This window comes from Mangifera indica, chromosome 14, assembly GCF_011075055.1.
Source record: "Mangifera indica cultivar Alphonso chromosome 14, CATAS_Mindica_2.1, whole genome shotgun sequence".
Classification (NCBI taxonomy): Eukaryota; Viridiplantae; Streptophyta; class Magnoliopsida; order Sapindales; family Anacardiaceae; genus Mangifera; species Mangifera indica.
In genome coordinates, this window is record NC_058150.1 from 4,474,628 (window position 1) to 4,491,225 (window position 16,598).

At 35.6% G+C, this 16,598-nt stretch overlaps 3 protein-coding genes across 5 annotated transcripts; 2 read left to right on the forward strand and 1 right to left on the reverse strand.

The window, feature by feature from the left end:
- Window positions 1–2,415: 2,415 nt before the first annotated feature.
- LOC123196225 (V-type proton ATPase subunit C) lies at window positions 2,416–6,800 on the forward strand. Of its 2 annotated transcripts, XM_044610161.1 has the most exons (12): window positions 2,416–2,642; window positions 2,717–2,785; window positions 3,205–3,332; window positions 3,574–3,673; window positions 4,072–4,139; window positions 4,210–4,351; window positions 4,572–4,688; window positions 4,905–5,030; window positions 5,359–5,442; window positions 5,527–5,606; window positions 6,381–6,527; window positions 6,635–6,800. In XM_044610161.1, the coding sequence occupies exons 1-11, from the start codon at window positions 2,529–2,531 to the stop codon at window positions 6,478–6,480; spliced, it is 1,128 nt and encodes a 375-aa protein (XP_044466096.1). In that variant the 5' UTR covers window positions 2,416–2,528; the 3' UTR covers window positions 6,481–6,527; window positions 6,635–6,800. The 2 variants fall into 2 exon arrangements, with proteins under 2 accessions (XP_044466096.1, XP_044466095.1); XM_044610160.1 differs by having other exon boundaries at window positions 6,381–6,800.
- A 518-nt stretch (window positions 6,801–7,318) lies between these two features.
- On the reverse strand, window positions 7,319–10,396 carry LOC123196226 (mitochondrial phosphate carrier protein 3, mitochondrial-like). The gene is made up of 6 exons (XM_044610162.1): window positions 9,971–10,396; window positions 8,791–9,152; window positions 8,654–8,697; window positions 7,971–8,185; window positions 7,761–7,885; window positions 7,319–7,671 (listed from the first exon to the last, which is right to left on the reverse strand). Exons 1-6 carry the CDS (start codon window positions 10,241–10,243, stop codon window positions 7,611–7,613), a joined length of 1,080 nt encoding a protein of 359 aa, XP_044466097.1. The 5' UTR covers window positions 10,244–10,396; the 3' UTR covers window positions 7,319–7,610.
- A 1,873-nt stretch (window positions 10,397–12,269) lies between these two features.
- Window positions 12,270–16,534, forward strand: LOC123195995 (protein NETWORKED 3A-like). 2 transcript variants are annotated; one of them, XM_044609877.1, is made up of 4 exons: window positions 12,270–12,413; window positions 12,493–12,633; window positions 12,914–13,714; window positions 14,326–16,534. In XM_044609877.1, the coding sequence occupies exons 2-4, from the start codon at window positions 12,543–12,545 to the stop codon at window positions 14,391–14,393; spliced, it is 960 nt and encodes a 319-aa protein (XP_044465812.1). In that variant the 5' UTR covers window positions 12,270–12,413; window positions 12,493–12,542; the 3' UTR covers window positions 14,394–16,534. The 2 variants fall into 2 exon arrangements, with proteins under 2 accessions (XP_044465812.1, XP_044465811.1); XM_044609876.1 differs by having other exon boundaries at window positions 12,270–12,633.
- Window positions 16,535–16,598: the final 64 nt, after the last annotated feature.

The window sequence follows — 16,598 nt, forward strand, 5'->3', positions numbered from 1 at the left end:
ATTTAAATTTTTTTAGATTCTAAACATTATTCTCGTAACCTATCTTATATAAGATTTTGGATTGCATACATTAGTGGGTGACGAAAAATCATATTAACAATTTGATGCTTCCACATTCATAACTCTTACAAATCCTGACAATGGCTTGCAAGGCCTTAGACAATCAATCTTAAAAAGGCTCGGAAAGCAGCCAAAACCTCTTTGTTCAACAAAACATAACCACTTAATCTTCAAAGTAGGCTCTCGCAATTCTACAAAAAGTTGTAACCTTCCTTAATGCAAACTAGTTCAACTGCAATGAGGAGGGATGGCACCATATTACCTGCTACTTCAGGAAGAGCTATGTCAGTCCGGACTAGGGGAATACTCTCCTTGCTCCCTCTTGAAACGACCCCCGCTAACTGGGCTCTTAAGCTTACTTCAGTAGGAGTTTCTAGGATGACTCATCTCGATGTCCTTCCTTTGTGAACTAGTTACAGAGTCTCTTTAGAAGGTGAGTCTTCTGATTTAACATATCAATGAACACCATCATTATTAAAAAAACTATTAGAAGACATCTAAAAGGTATAAATAAATCGAATCTCCATCAACAAATGCCCCAAAATACAAAACCCTAAGATATATCTCTCTCCGAAATTCTACCCAAACAACACATTAAGAACAGTCAAAAAGGTCTTACCTTCGGATTCCCTTTGGCTTTCGTATGCTCAAGTCTCTTGGAATCAACTAGAGTGTCAGACTTGATTAATAGATTCCCTTTGGCTTTTTTGATACTCAAGGGGTGTTCGTCAGGGTGATGCATTATCTCCTATCTTTGTTACATTGTGGAATATTGCTTAATTTGCGGCCTTGCTAACTTTTTTCCAAGAAGAAGAATTCTACTATGATAACTCCAAGAAATTGTTATATTCTTAGCCATGTTTTTTTTTTTCGGATGATATTTTGATTTCCTTTGTTGGCGGTGCAAATGCAAACCAAGAACAAAGCCAGCAACAATGGTGAACAAAATACAGACAAAACAAAAAACTGTAAGAATTTAAGCAGTCCTTTGTAATTTCAAAGCAACTCTCATAGGACAGAATGTCCTAAATTCGATATGTTTTCCCTTTTTTGTCTTTTTTCTTTATCTCAACAATCAATAAAAAAGGGAAAAATAGTAGGTTTTCCGATGGAACAATTGTCTACATTGTGATTGGAATTGTTTTAGGTTTTCTCTTAATTGTAATAATTTTGATGATTCTGTGTAGAGAGAAGAGCAAGAAGAGAAGCAAATTGCATTCTTCCATATGTGCCATTTCGAGGACTATTGCAAGAGTTGTGAATGATGAAGGTGATTTGGTGGTTGCAAGGTTATGAGTTTTGATAAATAAAAATGCGAGATTTGTGAATGATGAAGGTAATAAGATGATTTTTGTGTTTTATTTTTATATTTATATTAGGCCAAACGACTATTTCCCACCCAAAGTATGCGCATTTGTCAAGTTTCTCCTATTAACTTTGAAATTACCATTTACCCACCCATGGGCTGTTAAATTTAACAGAACCCTAACCCCTAAAAAATTTATCTCATTTTTTCCTCTAAAAATTTAAAAACTAACAATTTTTCCAACCCAAGTTTTAAAAAATAGCGTTTTCCCCTTTAGGGTTTTCAATTTTTCAGAGTTAGTTTTTCGGCTCCGTTTCTTTCTCTCCAGTGACCTCCAGACGACTCCTCTTCCTCTCCGGCGCGGCCTCCTTCTGGCGATTATGCTAGGCACGGTCGTTTTTGTCGACGACAGTTTTCAGGACAACCACCGGAAGGACGTTGCGTCGGAGAGGAAGAGGAGTGGCCTGGAGGTCACCGGAGAGGAAGAAACGACGCCGGAAAACTAACTCAGAAAATTGAAAACTAGGGGGGAAAATGTAGTTTTTTAAAACATGGGTTAGGAGAAATTGTTAGTTTTTAGGGTTTAGGGGGGCAAATAAAATCAAATTTAAGTTTATTTTTAATAATACAGACAAAATGATGATTTTATCCTTGAAACCGTTAATTTTAACTGGTCACGGGTGGGTAAATGATATTTTCAAAGTTAATGGGGGGAAACTTGTCAAAAGCGCATACTTTGGGTGGGAAATAGTCGTTTGGCCTTTATATTATCGAGGTTTGTTTGGGTGTGCGTGCGACGGGGTACATTGGCCAGTAGTGAGTTTAGTTGTTTCTTAGAAGGAAATGTGGAAAGGGTGGTGTATCGGTGTTTCTGCTGTGTTTTTTTTGGTTTCTCATATTATTGAGAAATAGATGGGAAAATGGATTTTTTCAAACTTATGGGGTGAGTTATTTTAGCAAAGTTTGGGTGGGAAATGGAATTTGTCCAAATAACACGGCGTGGCTTCCTTTGTTACTTTAGGGGAGCCAAACAGAAAAGATTAAAACATTTAAAAACAAACATTATTGTATTGAACAAATTTATTTACAAACAACAAGCTCCATTACAACGGTTTAAGTTCCAACACAAAACGCAAAATCAAGAGAAGAGGTTGTGAATAATATGGCATCAAGATACTGGATTGTGTCTCTTCCAGTACAAAATTCGCACACTTCTCTTTGGAATCGCTTACAGGAGCAAATCTCCAAACATTCCTTTGACACTCCTCTTTACAGGGTAACTGAGAGATCTGATCGTCTTTATTAATTTTAATTGTATTTATTTTTTAATTAATTTATTTTATTATTCAGTTCAATATTCCTAATCTCCGCGTTGGAACTCTCGATTCACTTCTTGCTCTCAGCGATGATCTCTTGAAGGTAATTATTGTACCCAATTTTGTAAATTTTTTATGTAGTTTTTACTAGAATTGGAGTACAAATTGTTTTTTATCGTTTGATTTTATGTTAGAATCTTTTGGATATTTAGATCTAGAGGTTGTGTTGTAATCACTTGAATAAAAGTTATAATCTCAATAGTTCAATTTCGGAAATATCTGCAGCAATCTAGTGATTTTGGTTTTTCTAGTTTAAATGTTGATTCTGTACATTCACAGTTAATTAGATCTATAAATTGTGTTATAATCACGTAATATAATTCCACTCTATGTTCTTTGGTTGAGAATTTAGTTGTTTGCTTTGATTTTTGGAGTTTGATATAAGGTATTGGTTTTTGGCGTCAAATTGTATTTTTGTGAATTTACTTGTTATGTTTGGTTGGAATTTGGTCATATGTGCAGTCAAATAGCTTTGTTGAAGGAGTGTCTCACAAGATCAGGCGACAGATTGAGGAATTGGAGAGGGTATCAAGCGTGGAGAGTAACTCTTTGACTGTTGATGGAGTACCGGTTGATTCTTACCTCACTAGGTAAATCAAAGTTGAGTAAACATAGTATGAACTTGAGGTCCTAGTTTGATTATTTATTTATTTAATGTTATGTTATGTGCTGAATTTGTTAGATTGATTGTTAATTTTTTGTTAGTTGGTTTCCGTTTTATGTGATTTGTGTGTTATGTGTTAAATGTAGTGGTTGAATTTTGGATATGGGGTTTTGATTTTGAGAGCGATTTGTGTTTATTATGAAATGCTTTTTGGTTTGTGTTCGAAGGTTTGTTTGGGATGAAGCAAAGTACCCAACAATGTCACCTTTAAGGGAAATTGTTGATGGCATTCATACTCAAGTATCAAAGATTGAAGATGATCTTAAGGTAAATTATTTGCTTATGGGTATCTTATAGTTAATCAAAAAAGTTTGGGCAGACAATTGTTCTTCATTTCTCTACAACCACTCCTTGACAATGAAGTTAAATATAAATTCATTTTGCCGTTCATATCTTTATTAATGTGGCTGCCTTAGCCTAGTTCTTCAGCAGTCAAGAAGAAGACTTCCTTTCCTGCTTACAACTGCCAATATATATATATATATATATATATATATATGAAGGAAAAGGGGTTGTTTTACTTAGATTCTGCAGGTTTCTTATAATTTTTCAGACAGAGAAATAAATCTCATTATGGTTGCAAGTTAATAGTTATCTAGCCCCTTGATATGTGTTTATATAATTGAATTTTGGGTCTTAAACCTTTCTTTACCTATTTTTCTAAGGTTCGTGTTGCTGAGTATAATAATGTGCGCAGTCAACTCAATGCTATTAACCGGAAGCAAAGTGGAAGGTATTGATATTATTTTAGTCGTAAGTACTTTTTTTCTTAATTAGCTAATTTTTTTCTATTCATATTTCAGTTTAGCTGTTCGTGATCTCTCCAATCTGGTCAAACCTGAGGATATCATTACCTCAGAACATCTTGTAACGCTCCTTGCAATTGTCCCCAAGTATTCACAGAAAGATTGGTTGGCCAGCTATGAAACATTGACTAACTATGTGGTAAGAATTACTTATTGGCAGTGTACTCTGATGCCAGCTATAACAGCCCTGTGAATACCAATTGATGTAGAATGATTCCTTGTTGGCTACTTGAGACAGGTTTTCTGAAGTGAATTGTTGGTCCATTGTATTAATGGAGTTGTGTGAAACAGCTAGGTTTACAATTCTTTTTGTTTTTATTGTTTCAGTCTTAGTAACAGAGTAAGTTTTTAATTTTCAGGTCCCAAGGTCGTCCAAGTTATTGTATGAGGATAATGAATATGCTCTCTACACGGTCACACTATTTGGCCGCGTTGCAGACAATTTCAGAACTGCCGCACGTGAAAAGGGCTTCCAAGTGAGTTTATTTGCAAGTTGCATGTGTTTCTTCTGATGCATGAATGTTATAGTGATGTCTGCCTTCCATTTTGTGCTTCATGAAACTTACTCCGTAGATTCTCAATTAAGGTGTTTGCTAAATGCAAATGCATTGATATCTTGCATTATTATGATACAATGGTGTTCAATGTTTGAGAAGGTGGAGGTTTTGTTTTGTTTCTTCTTTGTTTTCCAGATTCGAGATTTTGAATATAGTTCAGAAGCACAAGAAAGTAGGAAGCAGGAGTTAGACAAATTGGTCCATGACCAGGATCATTTGAGAAGCTCCCTTTTGCAATGGTGTTATACCAGTTATGGGGAGGTACTTTTCCTTTAATTTCTCTTTAAGTTCATTTCATGAAAATTAGTATGGGACCACAATTTAAGTGAAAAAAAAAATGGTTCTTAATGTAAATATCCATCCTTGTCTTACTCTGGACAAAGTTATATTTTGGAGACCTAATTAAATTGTTGGAAATGAATAAGGTGGTTGTCTTTTTGTATTCTGCTAAAAGAATATAATAATTGTTTGTATAACAGTATTACGCATTTTTTTATTATTATCAATATCATCTCATATTCTTACCCTAGGCATATCTTGTAATTTAACAGCAAATTTATGTTTAACTTGATTGATTTTTTGCTTGCAGGTTTTTAGCTCCTGGATGCACTTTTGTGCTGTACGTGTTTTTGCAGAGAGTATTCTAAGATATGGTTTACCACCATCTTTCTTGGTAATTAAACTCTTTTGTTCCTTAATGGGTTTATCATTGGCCATGGGCCTTGTGATTAAGCATCGGCTGTTGGGATGATTTCAGGCATGTGTTTTAGCTCCATCAACAAAGGGTGAAAAGAAAGTGCGATCAATTCTGGAAGAATTGTGTGACAGTACACACAGGTATGCAAACTGAATTCATGGCATTAGGCAATAGGTTTATTGACTAGGGTTGCAATCAGGCCGAGCCGAGTATTGCTTGGCTCAAGCTCGGCTGGATTGCATTTAGACAGAGCTCAAGCTTGCCGAGTTGGGACGTTCATGGCTCGAGCTCGAGATAGGAACTTTTGAGTCGAGCTTAACTTGAAACTCAGTTTCAACTTGTATATTTATTAATTACTCCACTATTTTCCAAGTTAGGGAGTAAAATTTTAGACGTGTAGCCATGAGCTCACAATCTCACTAAGCCAACCAAAAGCAAGCTCGAGCTACGCTTGATAATAATCACATGAGCCGAGCTGAGCCGAGAGCAGCTCACGAGTGGCTTGGCTCAGTTGCAGTCCTAATATTAGCCTTAGTAATCTGGAAAACTATCTAGAGTCAGACTTATTCACTGTCTTCATAATAACTGGAGACAATCGAATCCTAAGCTCTCTTTTTCCAAGTTACTAAACATGCATTCAACAAGTTACACCAAAATGCTTGAAGTAGATTTTTAGTCCTTCGTTAATTGTATGCAGTAATTTGTTAGCATCTAAAAAGGTAGTTTTTTAGCTTTAGGAAGCAAAATTCCAGCTTATGCTTACACATCCAGAAAAATTACCTAATAATAAGCATAGCAATTTAAAGTTACCTACATCTCATATGTAAATGAAACAAGCATTGCCATGAAATAATTTCTGTCCTTTTTATTCTATTTATTTTTCCTGATATTGTTTCTTCAATGTTTGATGCCAGCACCTATTGGAAATCTGAAGATGAGGGGGGCGCAATGGCTGGTTTGGGAGGTGATGCTGATGCTCATCCATACGTCTCTTTCACGATCAATCTTTTCTGATTGATGGTGAGTCGCGGTTCTGTGTCTGTACTCATTTCAGCATCCAAGTAAGTGTTCCTCCAGAGAGCAATAATAATGGGGCGGAGTTGAAGATAATGTATATTAGAATTAATAACTCCATTCTTTTGTTGTTAACTTGTGATCTCATTCTCAGCTTCAATGAGGACAATGGGGGAGAGATCTTGTCGTCTGAATTTTGTATTTTTCAAAGTTATATTTTACAAGGTTTTGCTCTCTGTAACTAGTGACTATTAACGCTCTAGCTGGACCTTCAATTTATTATGTTATAATGATCTGCAAGCTTTGATGCACTTTTTCAATCGTGTTTTTGATCTATGACATTATACAAAAGCTGCATTGCACTTGTACATGTGCTCTGCAATGCCCCTATGTTATCTGGGTGGATAGATTCGGGCTAATTTATAGGCCCTTTGAGACAGGCTGTTATTACATATCACCCCAAGGGCGAAATAGAATATCAAGATACAATATTGATTAGTTTTCAAATTTGTATCTGGAGGCCCATTTATTAACCAATATTAACTAATCTTAGGTCCTTCAGGATCATTTTGGCTAATTTTACACTGCTTTTGAAATGGGCTAGGACAGCGATGTATTGAAAAACACGCCATTACAACCAAATAATCATCAGTAATTTGTATGTCTATCATCCAACAAACAAATTAAACCTTCATGACTTGGGGTTATCAAAACTAGTAAAGTAATAAAATTTTAAAAAAAAAATCTGAATTTGAATCAAGAATGGTAAAACCCTAATTTACTGATTAAAAAAAAAAAAAAAAACCCTCAGGACGTGCACATGCTTGAGGCTGATAGATAAACAAAGCAACATGTAGAAATCAATTGTTCTGATAATCCAACAAGCATGCTTTTGAATATCTTGGCAGCTACGGCTGCGTTTTATTCTCGACAGAGGAAAACTCTCATCTTAGCATCCAAGTGAAATTTCATATATCATCTAACTACACAAGTTTTTGAAATCCAGGGTGTGAGAAAAACCATCCTCGGCAAAACAAGTTCTGAATACTCCTACTTGAGTGCCACTCAAGCACCTTTAGCAATCCTGTTTATTAATCCTATCCAAGATAAGTATTCCATTAATCAATGTTTTACACCTTTGCAAGCTCAGTTGCAGGAGCAGCAGCAGGAGCAACTCCACCAGTGGTTGGCCTGAAGATTTATTGTAACACTGTCAGCACTTTTAACTCCTTAACAAAAAACCAAATCGATAAGCTGACGAATAGATAAAAGAAACTTACAGTCCCACAAAAACCTTGAATGCATCATAAATGCCCCACTGGGCTCCAGTGAGTGTTCCAATCATGACAATACGAAGAGGAAGTCCACGGGTGAAAAGTCCCCACAAACCTAGCTTCTTCACAGCCTACACAAGCGAAACACGAGTTAAAACAAGAACTAAAGGAGAAAATCAAGTGTGAAGATACTTATGAATAAGAAATTGCACTTACATCACCAACAGTTGCCCCTTTAGCATTGTTCAGGAAAGAGACAAGATTGTCAGCAGGATGAGACACGATAGCACAGAAGACACCAGCAACATAACCACCAGCAAAACTCACACCAAGTTGCAGAGATTTGCTGCATTGGTCCTTTGGAGTTGGGATGGAATACTTGTAGATCATCTCAACAATGGTCTCAAATGAAGCAAATTTCATCATCGTGTCTACAAAATAAAACATCTCTCTGTTAAAAACACCTAGACCACTAAAACCAATGTATAGAGTCAATCAAGGCCCACATTAGTTAAATGCATACTGGACAAAGTAATGGCAGATTATAATAATTATTGAGTCTAAAGTTGCCAAAGATATGTGAGCTGTAGACACAAAATTGAAAAAATGGTGTGAAGCTGGGGAAGTACATAAGCAGGAAATAACTCAATGGTAATAAATCAAGAAAAAATAGTTAGACAGAACTTCAACTAAGGTTCTTAAGTTTCAAAATAACAGCTAAATTCACAAAATGAGATTCTAATAATGTGCAACTGCTTGTCCTGATTCTCAGAATACAAAGAAAGGCAAAATAACAAACATAATACATGACAAACAGAAATATATATTGATCATGATCTAAGTACATTAGCAATTCATAAAAAGACTTCATAATTAGAAATGCAGGTATGCCAACTTACATGGAATTTGACGTCCCCAGAGCGGAAGAAGACCCTTATACAAACTGAATAATTAAGAGAATTGGTTAGAAATACATTCCAAAACAATTAGTTCAGATAACTAAGTAAACAAATGAACAGGCATTAATTTAACATACCCAAGAGCACCCTCAGATTTGACAAATTTAGGAAGTCCATCAGACAGACCTCTCGCAAAGCCAGGCTGAGTTTGAACACGAACCTTCACTGCCTCAAAGGGGCAAAGTGCTACATCAGCAATCACCTCAGCAGATGCAGAGCCAGCAAGGTAGACTAAGGTCTTATATTTAGCAGCATACTCTGGACCAGCAAGGTCAGAGTAGTACTTCTTGAAAAACTCATAAAATCCAAACTTGCAAGCTCCCTGAGCACTGTAACCAAGGAGGGTAGGTACCCATCCCCTGAAGAAGCCCTTCAGTCCTTGCTCCTTGAGAAGAACTCCAAAACCAGACGATATACTCTTGTACTTTGCAGGATCAATCTGAAAAGACGATAATCGCGATGTTAGCTAATAACCTCTAGTGTAATTATACTGACACACCACATTTTTTTACAATAGTGGTAATGCTATAAATAGGATGTACTTCAAGAATGACATGCAGATTTAATTCCAACTGTTCAAAATGCTTTGGTTTAATGATTTACTAAATATAAGATTAAAGAGTTAGTGATCCTAGCCCCAAATCATTAAGCATCTATTCATTGTTGAGAGATGATATGAAATAACACGAAAACTAAGAATTACACCATATACATCAGTAATGGTGTAATGAAAACAAAGTTTTTGAATACTCACTTCTATTAAATGTACATTACGAGAACAATTTCCCAATACTAAAATCAAGAGCTCTCCAACCAAATACAGATATGCTGCGTTAGGTGGCATAGCAATTAGAGCTCACGGATACTAACTATCAGTTGATCCTATAATTTCACTCTATTGTTAAAAACCATGCATCCAAACTCAGCTTAAAATATATATTTCAAATACAATTAGCCGGATCATATAAAAAAAGCTTGAACGATCCAAAGCAAGAAAAACTTTACAAACATATTAAATATAACAATAACAAATCAGTAAGAAGTATTATATCCAGAAATGAAATTTAATCAATATTGAAACTCAAAATTGCAGATCTAATCGTATGAGAAATTTAACAAGTAAACTGAATTTAACACAGAAATACATAATAGTGTTTGTCAATAGATCCAACCCAGCGACAAATCTAATACTAAAATGGTCAAAATGGAACAAAGTCAATAACAAAGGTAAAAGCAACATAAATGTAAGAAAAGTACCTGCATATTACACTTGACGAGATCGAGAGGAGTGACGGCCGTGTGAGTCAGTCCACAACTGAGGATACCGCCGGCGGTACAGGCGGCGTAAAATGCAGGGGAATACATCTCAATCTTGCCAGGTTCGCTGGGAGCCGGCACAAAGAAGCTCCGCCTGGTGGAGGAAGGAGGTGCATCGAGAGGCGTGGAGCTAGAGAGGTGATTATGAGGAGAAGAATAGGAGTACAGGAAGCTTGGTATAAGAGAATTTCCAGATAATTCCGAAGGAGACATGCTTGAAAGCTCAGATTTACGGTTTGGAAAGCTGCGAGTCAGGGAGAAAGAGGAGAGAAATTAAGGGTTCGATTTCTTTACTTTTATTTTCCTTTTTTTTTCTCTTCTCTTCCTATCTTTCGCTGCCAAATGCCTTCGTATATGTCAGAAGCAGAGTGCACTTCCAATTTTGTTGCCCAAGACCCTCGAGTCAGTTAAGTTGCCCTCCCTTTTCTAGTTAATTACGATGCTGCCACCTCCAATATTTTCAACAGAGGGCAAGGATTCATTTTGTATTAGTAATTTGACTAATTGGCAATCAAGGCAATCAAAATTTATTCATAAACTTACAAAGATGAGACAACGTAACGGGCATGTGGCAAGACTTTTAGGTTGCGTTTGGTTAGAGGATTTTAAGATTATTTTGGTAATCTATCTTTTATTCTCTTGTTTGATTTATCAGTAATAAAATATTACAGTAATCTTCTATTACCAATGCTGATATAACAGGTAATATAGGTGGTAATCAGATTACCACCTTTAACTTAGATATTTAAAGATTATTGGGGTAATCTTGAGTTTATTATAAAAAAATTATTATTTATTAATCTTTTAATATAAAAATAAATTTATTTTTAATTAATATGACAAATAATATAAAAAATATTTAAAAATAATTATATTCAAGGACATTTAAGTAAAATAATTTACAAGTAATCTTTTATTACCTTTAACCAAACACAATAATTATTTATACTTATCAAATTTTATCAAACATAATAATCATTTATATCCAGTAATCTTCTAAGTAATTTATCTTTAAGATAATTTTTCTATTTTAGTAATCAAACATTATCCAAATAGGCGATGGGATATTCCTACACATATTTTGGGAACATCAACATAGCTATTGCCGCATTACAATTTTGACCTTATGGAATTGAATAATTGAAATTATATCAAACAAATGTTCCTCATTGACTCGGTATGTACTATGTTGAATCTCTGCTCCTCAACTTCTAAGAAGGCTCCCAAGCAAGAGTCTCTTTGATATAACTTCTTTTGATTCTCGGTAAGCTTCCCACCAATCTTGACCATCCGTGTCCTTGTATCCTCAAATTGTCAATTACACCATTTTTAGGGTACAATGAATGGAATCTCTCTACTCCCTACTCGAAACTAATAATACAGGAGATGATCTTCGTTTTACAATCAAAAGTTAATCTTTGAATAAAAATTTAAAACTTAGGTTAACTCAAATGATAAATCAATTAAAAAAACACATAACATTAAAAATTAAACCTAAACCCTAAATTAACTAAAAACTTCTTCAAAAATAAAATATCGATTAACCCTCATTGAAAATATATCAATTTACCCTCTAAGTATTACCATACGTTAATAAATAAAGTTTGAATGTAATCAGTTTTAATTAAAACATCTTTTATATATTAATAAAATTGTGTATATATATTTTAAATACATAAATATGTATATATTTATATATATCATCATATAATTAAATAATTTCGAATAAATAATAAAATAATACTTAATTATATTTAGATATATATAGTATTATTGCTATTTCTATATAAAGTCGAATTCACTTGTCCTCGTTTTACTACTTGTATCTCTTTTAAAAGAATTGACTCATCAAATATGGGTAATTTAATTAATTACCGTTCATTTTATAATTTTTACAATAATTAAGCTCAAAACTATATAAAGTAAAATGTAACCAATTTCTTATTTATATTTTGAGATGAAAATTAGTTGAGTGAACACATTAAAAATAAGTTATGACAATAAGGTCCCCAAATCAGTCAAACAAAACTGCCCACAATACTTTATTAGATTGTCAAAGTTGTCATAAAATAAAGAAATAAAACTGATAGGAATATTATACAGTCGGTGTCAAATAATAAATTATTTTGACAACTATACCTTATTTTATTAATTTCACACTCTGGTGCACACCAACTAGAGTCATCAGTCATTATGGCAGCTAATATTGGGCTTTGACCTAACCTAAGCCAAAAATTAACTATATAACCAACTCTGTGAGAACTGTGGGCACAAATTTGGAGGAAATGAGGAGCAAATTGTGTTCATCAAGAGAGCAAATTCTGAGTCATTAAGAGTTGCTTTGAATTTGAGAAATTAATCGATTTTGTAAGAGATTGGAGTGGTGGGTAATTCTTCACAATCAAGCTCTTTCAAAATTCTTAACGTGTTCCTTTTGTTTTGAGTTTGTTTTCTTATGACAGCCAAGTGATTTCGTCTTCTTCTACACCCAAGGAAGGAACACATTGGTTCAATGGAGGTCGACATGTCTTCTTCAAGTTCATGGAGTCCAGATAGCTCTATTAGTGCACAACGGTCTCTATGGCTTCAAACAACTCTATCAGGTACCTATTTTGTTCCTTTTTCTTTCCTGATACCTGGATTTATATTGAGAAATGTAGAATTGACAGCATGAAAACTGCCCCCATATGGCTTGCTTGCATTCTTCGACGTTTCTCGTTTATCTTGTCTTATGCCTGCATGAAAATGAAAACTGGAAAATAATGAATTAGGATAGATGTTGAATTTACATAAAAAAGCATCAAGGTTGCATCTGTCATCAGAAATAGGGCTGCAACATTTAGCTCTTTGATTATGAGTTCGAAATTTTTTCTATATTTGCAGAAATGGACAAGAAGATGAAGGCCATGATGTCCCTTTTGGAAGAAGAGAATTCTTCATCCAAAATAGTTGAGATTCAATGCACAAGAAAATCAGAACTCACACAAATGCTTGAAGAGTTTAACATGTCTTACCGTTCATTGGCAGAGCAGCATGATCAGTTGAGGTGTAAATCACATTATGCCCTTCATTCAGGGTCTTTATCTTCATCTTCTAACTCCAGAGCAATCAGAACAACCAGTGACAACCAGAAAGGAGTTGCAGAAAGCTTCACTGATCCTAAACTGGCAGCGCTTGATTCCCCCTCTGATTCTATCATCGAAGATCCAGATGCTGAGTGTGATCTTCATAATTTTGATTTTGATATTGCATACCTGAACAGGCTAGCTGATGAATTGTTGTCAACTGAACAATGCAAGATGAATTTGGAGACAAAAAGTATAATTGAAGACAATGATATGGATAAAGGAACCGCAGAGTCCTCCAACAAAGAAGACATTAAGATGAATGGCTCTGAATTGGGTCCAGCTACAACTAGAGATTTTGCTGCGGACAGTTCTAGATGGGAGAATACATGGCCTGAGATAAAAATTCAGGTCACAAAGCTAATGGTGGAGAATCTGCGGCAGAAGGCTGAGTTGCTAAAGAGAAATGAACGAAAGAGAAAAACCATTAATGGGCTCCGGGCAGAGATTGAACGCTTAAAGAGCGAGAACAGGGCCCTTCAGAATTGTACCAAGTTCTCAAAAGTTGTTATGAAGCGCAGCCAATCACACGTGTCAAGATCAAATGAATCAATTTTCAGTAAGTTTTTCAATTTAGGTTGCTCATGATTTGGCAATCTTCACTTTTATGAATTTATAATTGAGAAGGGCAAGCCCCACCTCAAAAGATTTATATTCCGAAGAAGTTATCAGAAAAATCTTCATGAAACCTTATATCATGAATTGGCACCGAAACCCTGTTTATCCACAGTTTTTAATCATAATTATCATTTGTAGTAAGACTGCATCACACTGTACATGCTAATGCAGGGGTGAACTTTACTTGGTAATTTTCATTTTCTAACCAAGTTTTCAGAGTGACTGGAATGCTGAAGCAGATAGCTTCACTTCTTGCTAATTCTTCAGTGATAACTCTTCATAAAATAGCATTGAACACAATATATGAAACCGATCCAGTCAAATCAAAACTTCTCTTATAAGAACACTAAGAGGAGAGGATGAGCCTCTCTTGGTGATTCAAAATTGCTCTGGTTTTTCACACTTCACAATAAATTATGAGGATATCTTGTATTAAATACACCACAAATTTTTCTGCAAAGTCAAAACTTGCTTCATTTTCTAACCAAGATTGAAGTGATCGAGAAGTCCACCTTGTACTCACAAATTTTCATTAAAAATTTTTTTCAACAGGCATAGAGAAATCGCCAGCGATTGCCACAGAAGCACAGACCATCCTTGAAATAATGGAATCGCTTTAAATCTCTAACAACAATTCCGTTTTTAACGATCATGGAGATCAATTAATTACAGTATGAAGTCCCCACAAACCCTGAGATTCCTAATTATCTGAATTGTACTACCAGGGACCGAATTCATGATTGCAAAGGCAATGGCCAGCTTTTCACTATGCTCGTAATGTCATTTTCTTCTCTTCCTCATCTACGTCATGAAGCAACAAAGCCATATTGGGTAAATAGCAAACTTCTTCCAGCCTCACGTTTAGTTCCTCCAAATACTTATAGACCTTTTCGTGTTCAGGATGCTCTGTATTTCCAACCGAGAATACATGAACCTTCCCTCTTAGTTCAGCTAGACCGAATCCAGAAAGTTTAGCCAGTTGAAGATTCTTCATATGTATTCTAGTCCGCTCAGCATCTTCCCGCTTTCCAGCAATAGCATATATGTTGGAAGGTAAGACATGGTATCCGCATTACTTGGGTCTAGTTCAAATGAGTTCCTTGCAGCAATCTCCCCAAGCTCCAGATTCTTGTGAGTATACAAGCCACGAGAAGTGAACCCAGACTACAAAATCAGTCTTCATCTTCATCCTTTCAATCATATTATAAGCCTCCTTGAGATGATCAGCTCGCTAAAGAAGATCAATCACAGCCATAATGCTCAACCCCAGGCTCTACATTAAATTCACTATCCATAGTATTTGACCAATGCCAACCTTATTTGACTAGACAGCATGGCTGCAAGCCGCTAAAATTGACACAAAAGTATTATAATTAGTTCTGACCCCAGTCTTATCATTTCATAAAACACTTCCAGAGCTTCTTTGGCATGGCAATGCATTCCATAACCAGCAATCATGGCAGTGCAGGACACGACATTCTTCTCCCTCATGCGATTAAATGCGTTCCTTGCCAAATCCGTTCTTCCACATTTGCAATACATGTCAATAATAGAAGTGCCCAAAATCACACACTCCTCTAAAGTATATGAAGAGTAATCATTCACAAGTACCTGATCATGTACACACTATTTTTTTGGTAATCGATAATGTACACACTTGCCGATATGCAAAACTCCTATATGCAAATATCTAATAAAACAGCAGACAATGTCCACAAATTGAATTTGACATCACAATTGTTTACCATTTCATTAAAATATTCAGAGCCTCCCTGGCCATTGGCCAATCCATTTTTGTGCAACATTAGCAATAACTGAATTCCAAAAAATCACATCCTTTCCGGCCATCCGTTAATAACTTTCCCAGAGACATCCACATAACCGCATTTCGCATAGGCATCCATCAAAATATAGCCGACACCCCACATCACTATCGAACCGTCTCTTTGTCACAAATCCAAGAACCCTTTCGTCACGCTCATTTAAGTAACATAAGAAGAAGCTGACAAAACAGAAACCGCAGCAACCGAATCAAATAAAGGCAATCTCGTTCTTTTCACTATCGCTCTCCTTATTTAGAAACTCCTTAAAATGCAATAAAACTTCACGGGCATAGTCGTCTTGGACGTACCCAGTTAGCATGGAAGTCCAAGAAACAATATTTCTCCTGGTATTTCGTCGAACAGTTTCCTCGCGTCACTCAATTCACCGCATTTCGATTACTTGTCAGTAAGAGCTGAGAACACAAAAAGGTCTTCTTCAAAGCCGAAGACAAGTGCTTGTTGGTGGGCTTGTTTTCTCGAGTAAAGGTCGAGCAAAGCAGAGCAGGATTTGATAGTACATGGGAAAGTAGAGCGAGTCGGTGAAAGAGAGAGCTTCCGCATGGAAGAAAAAGCAAGAAGAGCTTCGACTGCGTCGGCGCTCCGAGTCAAGTCGGCAATGATGGAGTTCCAGGAGGAGACATTGACTTTGTCGATGTATTAGTTGAACCAGGCAGTGAAATTTGGGTGGGATGAGTAGCGGCGGCTATAGAGCTTGTACGAGACTCCCGCGAACACTGAAGTAAAATTCCAACTCTTCGTTTATTCTTTTTTTATCGTATTAACATTTAAATGAACAATGTTATTTTAAGATTACTTTGGAAAATGAAATCAAAACTGAATTATTTTAAGGAATTTCCAGCCAACGAAGTTCGCCGGTGTTGAGGATGGCGAAGGTTTGCTTGGCAAAGGATATGAAATCCTGAGTGAGAATATTTAGATTCGAGATTTATCAATGACAAATCAAGATCAAATATTTGATCGAATACAACATTTCATTTAGAG

Bases quoted from the DNA above. Each gene is read 5' to 3' on its own strand.
- LOC123196225 (XM_044610160.1), top strand. From the start codon at position 2,529: ATGGCATCAAGATACTGGATTGTGTCTCTTCCAGTACAAAATTCGCAC. The intron at 4,352-4,571 runs GTAAGAATTACT...TTTAATTTTCAG, and splicing joins AAACATTGACTAACTATGTG to GTCCCAAGGTCGTCCAAGTT. The intron at 4,689-4,904 runs GTGAGTTTATTT...TTTGTTTTCCAG, and splicing joins CACGTGAAAAGGGCTTCCAA to ATTCGAGATTTTGAATATAG.
- LOC123196226 (XM_044610162.1), bottom strand. From the start codon at position 10,243: ATGTCTCCTTCGGAATTATCTGGAAATTCTCTTATACCAAGCTTCCTG. The intron at 9,153-9,970 runs GTACTTTTCTTA...TCGTCTTTTCAG, and splicing joins TCGTCAAGTGTAATATGCAG to ATTGATCCTGCAAAGTACAA. The intron at 8,186-8,653 runs GTAAGTTGGCAT...TTTATTTTGTAG, and splicing joins CTGGGGACGTCAAATTCCAT to ACACGATGATGAAATTTGCT.
- LOC123195995 (XM_044609876.1), top strand. From the start codon at position 12,543: ATGGAGGTCGACATGTCTTCTTCAAGTTCATGGAGTCCAGATAGCTCT. The intron at 12,634-12,913 runs GTACCTATTTTG...CTATATTTGCAG, and splicing joins GCTTCAAACAACTCTATCAG to AAATGGACAAGAAGATGAAG. The intron at 13,715-14,325 runs GTAAGTTTTTCA...TTTTTTCAACAG, and splicing joins ATCAAATGAATCAATTTTCA to GCATAGAGAAATCGCCAGCG.